The 10,796-nt window shown below is 46.4% G+C and overlaps 1 protein-coding gene across 2 annotated transcripts; it reads left to right on the plus strand.

Moving 5' to 3' along the window:
* Positions 1–14: 14 nt before the first annotated feature.
* Positions 15–9,669, plus strand: asb3 (ankyrin repeat and SOCS box containing 3). Of its 2 annotated transcripts, none has more exons than XM_083904793.1 (10): positions 15–52; positions 964–1,193; positions 1,359–1,535; positions 5,344–5,456; positions 6,243–6,375; positions 7,034–7,211; positions 7,302–7,514; positions 8,230–8,538; positions 9,125–9,258; positions 9,361–9,669. In XM_083904793.1, exons 2-10 carry the CDS (start codon positions 992–994, stop codon positions 9,564–9,566), a joined length of 1,665 nt encoding a protein of 554 aa, XP_083760919.1. In that variant the 5' UTR covers positions 15–52; positions 964–991; the 3' UTR covers positions 9,567–9,669. The 2 variants fall into 2 exon arrangements, with proteins under 2 accessions (XP_083760919.1, XP_083760920.1); XM_083904794.1 differs by having other exon boundaries at positions 1,362–1,535.
* The last annotated feature ends 1,127 nt before the right edge of the window (positions 9,670–10,796 follow it).

Below are 10,796 nucleotides of genomic sequence, written 5' to 3' on the forward strand. Positions count from 1 at the left end.
ACAAAACAGCGACTCCGCCTCTTCATGGGGGAAATCGCGGATGTATTCTGAGGTAAATACTCGGTGTTTTTACTCCGTTTTAAACAAAAACGCGGTGTTTTGACTCCGTTTAAAACAAAAACGTGGTGTTTTGACTCCGTTTTAAACAAAAACAAGGTGTTTTGACTCCGTTTTAAACAAAAACAAGGTGTTTTGACTCCGTTATAAACATAAACACTGTGTTTTTACCACGTTATAAACAAAAACACAGTGTTTTACTCCGTTATAAACATAAACACTGTGTTTTTACCCCGTTTTAAACAAAAACACGGTGTTTTTACTCCGTTATAAACATAAACACTATGTTTTTACTCCGTTTTAAACAAAAACGTGGTGTTTTGACTCCGTTTTAAACAAAAACGTGGTGTTTTGACTCCGTTTTAAACAAAAACGTGGTGTTTTTACTCCGTTTTAAACAAAAGCGCGGTGTTTTTACTCCGTTTTAAACAAAAACACGGTGTTTTTACCCCGTTTTAAACAAAAACACGGTGTTTTTACTCCGTTATAAACATAAACACTATGTTTTTACTCCGTTTTAAACAAAAACACTATGTTTTTACTCCGTTTTAAACAAAAACACAGTGTTTTTACTCCGTTATAAACATAAACACTATGTTTTTACTCAGTTTTAAACAAAAACACGGTGTTTTTACTCCGTTTTAAACAAAAACACGGTGTTTTGACTCCGTTTTAAACAAAAACAGTGTTTTTACTCCGTTATACAGAAAAACACGGTGTTTTTACTGGTTAAACTTTGTTTTTATTGCAGTTCTTGCTTTTCTTCACATAGATTATTTCTATTTGTCTCTTCATGTGTTCATTTATTCATGTTTTCGTGTGATGCAGAGTCATTTCACAGAACACCAGTGTCCTCGTTGTTGTTCTCTGAAACCGTACTAATAACAATCCTATTCTTCTGTACAGTGTGATGAGGAGGAAGAGTTAGATAAGGATGATGGACTTCACAGAGTGTTACGCAGACACAGTGTCCAGAGTAGCTGCAGTGGCTCGCTCCGGCCACTGGAGGCGCCTGAGGAGACTGATCCGGAGAGGCTGCAGTGTGGAGCAGAGAGACAACAGAGGTTGGTGTCCTCTACATGAAGCTGCAGCTGCTGGAAGAGCACAGTGTGTGAGAGACCTCTTATCAGCCACCGGTGAGAAAAACAACACACACATGATGATGATGATGATGATGATACTGAGGATAGTTTTCAGTCTTCATCGTCATAGAAATGTCATCTAATCGTAACTAAGACACATTCAGTCACTTGTGCTGAATTAAAATCTAATGGGCGTTAACTTCTGTGTCCATGACTCAGCAGCTGCAGGCTCCGCCCACCACTGCCGTGCCTACGTGAACGCTCTGACCCATGAAGGTGAATCCGCGTGTTTCCTGGCGGCGCAGCGAGGACACCTGTCCGTGCTCCGCCTCCTCCTGAAAGCTGGCGCCGACATCGACCGGCAGACCAACGACGGCTCGTGCGCGCTGTTCGCAGGTACGCCGCGCACACACACACACACACACACACACACACACACACACACACACACAGTCTCTCTTACACACTCAGTTTCTCTTACACACACACACACACACAGCTCGTGCGCGCTGTTTGCAGGTACGTCGCACACACACACACAGTCTCACAAAGCCGCAACAATTTGTCAACAAAAAAGGCATCAACGAAAGCGATCGCTCGCAGCGCAAAGGAATCGGGGAGACGTCCAGTAAGTGCAGCGGTGCCACGCAAAAGTAAGACAAGGCGTACGCCATACATCTGTCATGGAGGACAGGTAAGCTTACCTGCTCATGTATGTGTGTGGAGAAGGAATCCGGATTGCATTGTCGAAGTGTCTCCGTTTGGAACATTTGAATAAAGGAATGCTGGTCGGATATGCATTGTCTGTGCTTTATGTTTGCGCTGTGCTCTGAATGACGTCTGCACTTTGTCGCTTGTATATGCGAAGCTTTACGATGATTCATTGAGGAACGCTGATGCTGCTGTGCTTTGAGGATGGATTTAAATGCCGCGGTTCACTGAAAACTGAATGAAAAGTGGTTAAAATGAGTCAAACGAGTGACGCTGCCTCGTGCTCTGACATGGAGTCTGGGAAAAGGGAGAGGAAACTCACTGAAAAGGCTCTGGTGAATAAAATGGAAAAACTGCAAAGTGAACTCCAACATGCTGTTGATAAAATTAAAAGTTTGATACCAAGAATAATAGAGCTCATGAAACAAAGGGAAAATGTGTCTCAGGTGAAGAAATGTTTGGAGGATTTAAACACATTATGTGAAAATGCCACAAACGCACATAATGAATTATTGCCTCTACTCCCTGTGGATGAACTCAATAAACAAAAGGAATGGTTTTCAAGCGTCATGAACTACAGCAATACATTTCAAAGGGACATTCAAAAATGGCTTGTTGAAGCTGGACAAAACATCTCTCAGGAACAACAAGATTCACCAGAAATCCCATCGCACTCTGTGGAAGTTAAGGAAGCAAATCAAATTGAGGACGACATTAACCCAAGTGACAGTGTTTCAAATATCGAAAGCCATAAAACATCTCAGTCACAATGCTCTTCAACTTCTTCTGCACGTTTAAAGGCAGAAGCTGAGCTGGCAGCTTTAGCTATGAGGCACAAATTATTAAAGGAAGAAGAGGCGCAACGCCTGCGCAAAAGAAGAGAAGAGCTCCAACTGAACACTGAAATTGCAGAAAAAATGGCAAAACTTGAAATTCTCAAGATAAAAAGCACAACAAGTGGAAAAAGGACATCAAAGGTCTCGGATGGAATGAACTCATATTTGGGAAAGGCACAATCTAAACAGGTACTCAATGTCAATGCCAATGAATTCATTCGTAAAATTGAAACCAATATAAATACAACTTCATATGAACAAGACCAAATGCAATTTCATATGAACCAATTTGACACACAAGATTCACATGGACAACAGGGACTTAACACAGTGGATCTTGAAACCAGAAATGACGTTCTTGGCCTCATGAGAAAACAAAACGAAATAACAACATTACTGATGCAACAGCAATGCCTCTCAGCTCTACCTAAGAGAGAGATCCCAATTTATGATGGTGATCCATTGAAATATCACCCATTCATGAAAGCGTTTGAGAATGGAGTTGAAAGGAACACAACTAACAGCTGTGATCGTTTATACTTTTTAGAACAACACACAAAAGGTCATGCAAAAGAGCTTGTGAGAAGCTGTCAACACATAAATCCACAACGAGGATATGTAAAAGCAAAAGCTTTATTAAAGGAGCAGTTTGGGAACGAACACAAGATCACCTCTGCTTACATGGACAAAGCCCTCTCATGGCCCCAAATTAAAGCAGAGGATGTAAAGGTTCTGCAAGATTACAGTCTGTTCCTCAGAGCCTGCTGTAACGCCATGGAGGAGGTGCAGTATCTTGGGGATATGGACGTACCTTCCAACATGTTGAGCATCATAAAAAAACTTCCCTACAAGCTCAGAGACAAATGGAGAAACCGTGCCTGTGAGTTGCAGGAACGACACAACCGGAGAGCTAAGTTCTCAGATATTGCTGACTTCATTGAAAGGCAAGTGAAAATCATGACAGATCCGGTGTTTGGCAACATACAAGACTCTCAACCAATAACCATAAATAGAGGAACAATTAAACCCAAGCCACAGCTTCGTCCTGGAAACAAAGGGAGCAGCTTTGCTACCACTGTAGACCCTGTGGAGAACAAACATCAGTCTGCAAGGAAAGAAAAGGAAATTAAACAAACAGGAAGGAAATCATGCATCTGCTGTGGAGGAGAACACGCATTAGATGTATGTGTACAGATGGGAAGGATGCCTCATGAGAGGAAAATAGGCTTCTTAAAGGAAAATGGCATCTGTTTTGGCTGCTTGTGTACAGGACACATCAGTAAAGATTGCCGGAAAAGGATTTCCTGCTCAAGGTGTTGCCTTAAACATCCCACTGTACTTCACAAGGAACTCGTTTATGATTCTGAGCAGACGGAGAGGAGGCCAGAGCTACATGTCGACAACACACTGATGTCAAGTGTTCTTACAGGGGCTGCAGACCAGGACTGCAAACTGCCAATTGTTCCGGTCCAGGTTAAATCCAATAAAGGAACCAGAACCATCAAGGGAGTACTGCAGTGTTTTGCACTGATAGTTTGATGCGAAAGCTCCACCTCACAGGGAGGAAGGGGCGCATTCTCCTTTGAACTATGGGCCAGGAGAAAGTAGTAAGCAGTAACATTGTGTCAGGACTGGAGGTTGCAGCACTGGAGGGGGATGATTTCCTCGAGCTGCCAAGAGCTTACACACAAGAGACTATGCCTGTGCACAGAGGAACTATCCCTACTGAAAGAGATATTAAACAATGGTCATATCTGAAACACATTCACTTACCTCAGATTGATGCCAGGATAGAGCTACTTATAGGAACAAATGTTCCTAAAGCACTGGAACCACTGGAGGTGGTGTGTAGTGTGAATGATGGACCATATGCTATCCGAACCTTGCTGGGCTGGACTGTTAATGGTCCACTGACAGGAAACCATGTCAACACTGTTAACTGGGAGCATTCACAAATAACTGTTAACAGAGTTTCAGTCGTGAACCTGGATGACCTCTGTCAGCAACAGTTCAAGAAGGACTTCCCCGAAAGCAGCATTGATGAGCAACCAGCGATGTCAAAAGAAGATCAAAGGTTCCTGGAGTTTGTCGCCAGCTCAGTGAAACAGGTGGATGGGCATTACCAAATTGCATTACCTGTGAGGAACATCGACATCAGCATGCCAAATAATAAGAGAATTGTTGAACAGCGCTTGTGTTGTTTGAAAAGAAGATTGAGAAGAAGAAAAGAAGTCAGTCAGAAGGGCTGATTCACCTGCAGCGGGAGAGGAGAGAGGAAGGGAGGTAGCTGTCATTTTTGTTGACCGTCAATTCAAAGATGATTGTCTAAATACACACGCCAACAGTGTACACGTTTTTCTATCTAATATGCGAGTGTAATAGGAAGGCTGCTGTAGCTCTTTTCCTTTATTAGATACCTGTGAAAACGTACCTGGACTCAGCGTGATTCTATGTGTCGGCAGCAGCGCGTCATATTCTCTACCTCTCAAGCCACTTCAAGGGATTGGAAAGCCGCAACACACACACAGTCTCTTTTACACACACACACACACACACACACACACACATTCTCTCTTACACACACACACACACACACAGCTGTTTGCAGGTATGAACGCGTGAATTGTCTCCACAGTCACTGTGTTGTTGTCCCTCAGCTGTGGACGCTGGACACACAGAGGTGGTGGAGCTGCTGCTTAGTGAAGGTGCAGAGGTCAACGGGACTCACACCGCCTCCTGCTGGACATGTCTCCATCAGGCTGTTTACAAAGTAACACACACACACACACACACACACACAGAGGTTCTCCAACACACACACACACACACACAGTCTCTCTAACACACACACACACACACATGCAGTCTCTCTAACACACACACACATGCAGTCTCTCTCAAACACACACACACAGTCTCTTTAACACACACACAGTCTCTCCTACACACACACACAGTCTCTCTAACACACACACACACAGTCTCTCTAACACACACACACACACAGTCTCTCCTACACACACACAGTCACTCTAACACACACACACAGTCACTCTAACACACACACACATACACACACACACACAGTCTCTCTAACACACACACACACACACACACACACACACACACACCCACATAGTCTCTCTAACACACAAACACACACAGTCTCTCTAACACACACACACAGTCTTTCTAACACACTCACTCACACTCACACACACACACACACACACAGTCTCTCTAAGACAGTCACTCACACACACACACACACACACTCACACACACACAGTCTCTCTAAGACACTCACTCACACACACACTCACACACACACACACACTCACACACACACACTCACACACACAGTCTCTCTAAGACACTCACTCACACACTCACTCACACACACACACACACACACTCACACTCACACTCACACACACACTCACACACACACTCACACACACTCACACACACACACACACACACACACACTCACACTCACACACACACAGTCTCTCTAACACACACACACACACACTCACTGGTCACTGTCACTCAGGGTCACAGGGACATGGTCCAGGTCCTGTCAGGTGTGTGTGACCTGGAGGTCGTGGACGATCACATGATCACACCTGTGTTTGTGGCCGCTCAGTACGGACGACACCACTGTCTGCGCATCCTCATCCACGCAGGTGAGTGTGTGTGTGAGTGTGTGTGAGAGTGTGTGTGAGTGTGCTGTGAGTGTGTGTGTGTGAGTGTGTGTGTGAGTGTGCTGTGAGTGTGTGTGAGTGTGTGTGAGTGTGTGTGTGTGTGAGTGTGTGTGTGAGTGTGCTGTGAGTGAGTGTGTGTGAGTGTGTGTGACTGTGTGTGAGTGTGCTGTGAGTGTGTGTGTGTGTGTCTGTGTGAGTGAGTGTGCTGTGAGTGTGTGTACGTGTGTGTGAGTGTGTGTGAGTGTGTGTGAGTGTGTGTGAGTGTGCTGTGAGTGTGTGTGAGTGAGTGTGTGTGAGTGAGTGTGAGTGAGTGTGTGTGAGTGTGCTGTGAGTGTGTGTGAGTGAGTGTGCTGTGAGTGTGTGTACGTGTGTGTGTGTGCTGTGAGTGAGTGTGTGTGAGTGAGTGTGTGTGCTGTGAGTGTGTGTGTGTGTTTGAGAGACTGTGTGTGTGTGTTTGAGAGACTGTGTGCGTGTGTTAGAGAGACTGTGTGTGTGTGTTTGTGTGTGTGTTAGAGAGACTGTGTGTGTGTTTGTTTGTGTGTGTTTGTGTTAGAGAGACTGTGTGTGTGTTTGTATGTGTGTGTGTGTGTTAGAGAGACTGTGTGTGTGTGTGTGTAAGTCTTTCCTGTGGTCTCTGCAGGTGCTAATGTGAACGTGCAGGTGTCAGATTTAGCCACGCCCCTTCTCATTGCCTGTCAGGAGGGTCACGGGTCCTGCGTGGACCTGCTGTTGGACCACGGTGCAGATCCTAACGTCCCCTGCAGTGACCAGTGGCCTCAGCTGCCCGTCCACGCTGCCGCTCAGTTCGGTCACGTCAGGTACTGATGATCTGATGTTAGCGACACCTGTCAATCACAGGTTCCTCTTTGAGAAGCGTCTAACAGCATAACCACCGTGTCCACCTGCAGCGTCCTCAGGAGGATGATCGCCGTGACGGACCGCGTGTGTGACCGCGGCGCCGCCATGGTCAGTCCGCTGTACGTGGCCGTGGTCAATCATCAGGTCCAGAGTGTGAAGGTTCTGCTCAGTGAAGGCTTCAGTCCAGACGCTCAGGACTGCACACACCTGGACCTCAGGTCACCTCTGGACACGGCCATTCACCACAGCAGCAGGCCATACAGGTGTGTGTGTGTGTGTGAGAGTGAGAGAGGGGGTGTGTGTGTGTGTGTGCGTGAGAGTGTGAGAAGGGGTGTGTGTGTGTGTGTGTGTGTGTGTGTGAGAGTGTGTGTGTGTGTGTGTGTGTGAGAGTGTGAGAAGGGGTGTGTGTGTGTGTGTGTGAGAGTGTGTGTGAGAGTGTGAGAGGGGGCGTGTGTGTGTGTGTGTGAGAGTGTGTGTGAGAGGGGGTGTGAGAGTGTGTGTATGAGTGAGAGTGTGTGTGTGAGAGGGGGTGTGAGAGTGTGTGTGAGAGAGAGTGTGTGTGTGTGTGTTTGCGTGTGAGTGTTTGTGTGTGAGTGAGTGTGAGTGTGTGTGTGTGTCTGTTTGTGTGTGAGAGAGTGTGAGTGTGTGAGAATGTGTGTGTGCATGTGTGTGTCTGTGTGAGTGCTGTGTGTGTGTGCGTGTGGGACTGCGTGTGTGTTAGAGAGACTGTGTGTGAGTGTGTGTGTGTGTGTCTGTTTGTGTCTGTGTGTGTGTGTGCGTGTGTGCGTGTGAGACTGTGTGTGTGTTAGAGAGACTGTGTGTCTGTGTGTGTGTGAGCTGCAGGACATACAGGTGTATGTGTGTCTAGCTGTGTGTTTGTGCGTGTGTGAGCGCAAAGCCATAAAGGTGTGTGTGTGTGTGTTTGTGTGATGACTGTGTGTGTGTGATGACTGTGTGTGTGTGATGATTGTGTTACAGTGACTCAGTGAAGTTGCTTGTTGCTGCTGGATCTAACATCAGTGAGGAGACGTGGACTTCAGCTCTGTCCACAGACGACAGTGATCTGCTGCAGCTGATCCTGGAGCACAGACGCTTCCCTCCAGCAGAGGCGCCGTCCGCTCACGGTTCGCCGTCGCCGCGTCACGACAGCGTCACGACGTGGTTAAAGCAGCAGGAAGTGAAGCAGCTCCTGTGTGCTGCTCTGGCTCAGGTGTCTTTTTCTGCCTGTTGGCTTCCTGAGCTTCTGAAGGCAGGAATGGAACCTTCTCTGCTGCTTCATCCTCACATGTACGACTCCTCCATCTGTCACACACACACACACACACACACGCACACACACGCGCACACACACACACACACACACACACACACACACACACACACACACACACACACACACACAGTCTCTCTAATACACACACACACAGTGTGCTCTTCCTCCTCTTCCTCCTCCTCCTCTTTCTCTCCTCCTCCTCCTCCTCCTCCTCCCTCCTCCTCCTCCTCCTCCTCCTCCTCCTCCTCTTCCTCTTCCTCTTCCTCTTCCTCTTCCTCACACCTGTCTGTTGTCTCCAGACTGGAGCGATGTAGCGGTGCAGTGTTGAACTTCCTCCTCCTCCTCCTCTTCCTCCTCCTCCTCCTCTTCCTCCTCCTCCTCCTCTTCCTCTCCTCCTCTTCCTCCTCCACCTCCTCCTCCTCCTCCTCCTCTTCCTCCTCCTCCTCCTCTTCCTCTCCTCCTCTTCCTCCTCCACCTCCTCCTCTCCTCTTCCTCCTCCACCTCCTCCTCCTCTTCTTCCTCCTCCTCCTCCTCCCCTTCCTCCTCCTCCTCCTCCTCCTCCTCCTCCTCCTCCTCCTCACACCTGTCTGTTGTCTCCAGACTGGAGCGATGTAGCGGTGCAGTGTTGAACTTCCTGTTGGAGTTTGTAAACTGGTGGACTCTCCGTGTTCCTGTCAAACTGGTCCTGGATCAGAGACGAGCAGAAAAGTCCTGGGATCCACATGCACACTTTGGTACTTTGGCAGAGTTTGTATTTATTGGCCCAGTACATGATAGTTTGAGGTCTGTTGAGGTCTGTTGAGGTCTGTTGAGGTCTTTCTCTGTGTCCTCTGCAGACTGCCCTCCCTGCCTCTCTCACCTGTGCAGACTGCAGGTTCGATCGGTGCTGGGTCCAGATCTTCTGATGAGGACCAGCGTGGTCCAGCAGCTTCCTGTGCCTGCTCTACTTCACCACTTCCTTCAGTTCAAGGATGTTCTACAAACGTCTCTGCACACACACACACACACACACACACACCGACGTCAGCACCAGGAGGTTTGATTTAAACCTTTGAGTCTCAGAGACGATCTCCACGTGTTTAAAGCTTCACTTATAGAAAGTTCTATTTTTATGATGATTTCAATCGTCGGCCTGAAACTGAAGATTCTTCTCACTTATTTAATAAAAACAATGTTGAAAATGTTGACTTTTGTTTCTTAAAATCTGTGAAAAAACCAAAGATATTCAGATTACTGTGTGTGTGTGTGTGTGTGTGTGTGTGTGTGAGTGTGTGTGTCTGTGTGTAAGTGTGGGTGTGTGGGTGTGTGTCTGTTTTTGTGTGTGTGTCTGTTTGTGTGTGTGTGAGTGTGTCTGTGTGTAAGTGTGTCTGAGTGTGTGTCTGTTTTTGTGTGTGTGTCTGTTTGTGTGTGTGGGTGTGTGTGAGTGTGTCTGTGTGTGTGTGGGTGTGTCTGTGTGAGTGTGTGTGTCGTGTATGTGTGTGTCTGTGTGAGTGTGTGTGTCGTGTCTGTGTGTCTGTGTGAGTGAGTGTGTGTGTCTGTGTGTGAGTGTGTGTGTGTCTGTTTGTGTGTGTGTGTGAGTGTGGGTGTGAGTGTGTCTGTGTGAGTGTGTGTCTGTGTGTGTGTGTTTGTTTGTGTGTGTGTGTCTGTGAGAGTGTGTTTGTGTGAGTGTGTGTCTGTGTGTGTGTGTTTGTGTGTGTGTGTCTGTGAGAGTGTGTTTGTGTGAGTGTATGTGTTTGTGTGAGTGTGTGTCTGTGTGTGTGTGTGTGTTATTTACAGTATTTTATTGTCCTTTACGTTTATATTTTCACATACGTTTTAATTGCAAGGTTTTCCCAAAAACATATTTTGAACTCATACATTTTTCATTGGTGTCAGATTATTTGTGACATAACGGTGATGAACGCTGGTTGGAAGGAGTAGTTACCTTTATTAGGTTCCTCGTTACACTACAGTGACGAGGAACCTATTGTAATTGTAAAAACGCGTACACAAGACCACGTACACAACAGTGATGAGGAGCCCAGTGATGAAGAGGAGCATAGTGATGATGAAGAGCATAGATTTAAATTGAAATTGTAAAGATTATTATTATTAGGGTCCTCGTTACACTCGTGACGAGGAACCTATTGTAATTGTACAAACGCGTACACAAGACCGCGTACACAACACTGATGAGGAGCCCAGTGATGATGAGGAGCATAGTGATGATGAAGAGCATAGATTTAAATTGAAATTGTACAAATTCTTATTATTATTATTATTTTCCGTCTTC

This window comes from Microchirus variegatus (assembly GCF_963457635.1).
Source record: "Microchirus variegatus genome assembly, chromosome: 18".
Lineage (NCBI taxonomy): Eukaryota > Metazoa > Chordata > Actinopteri > Pleuronectiformes > Soleidae > Microchirus > Microchirus variegatus.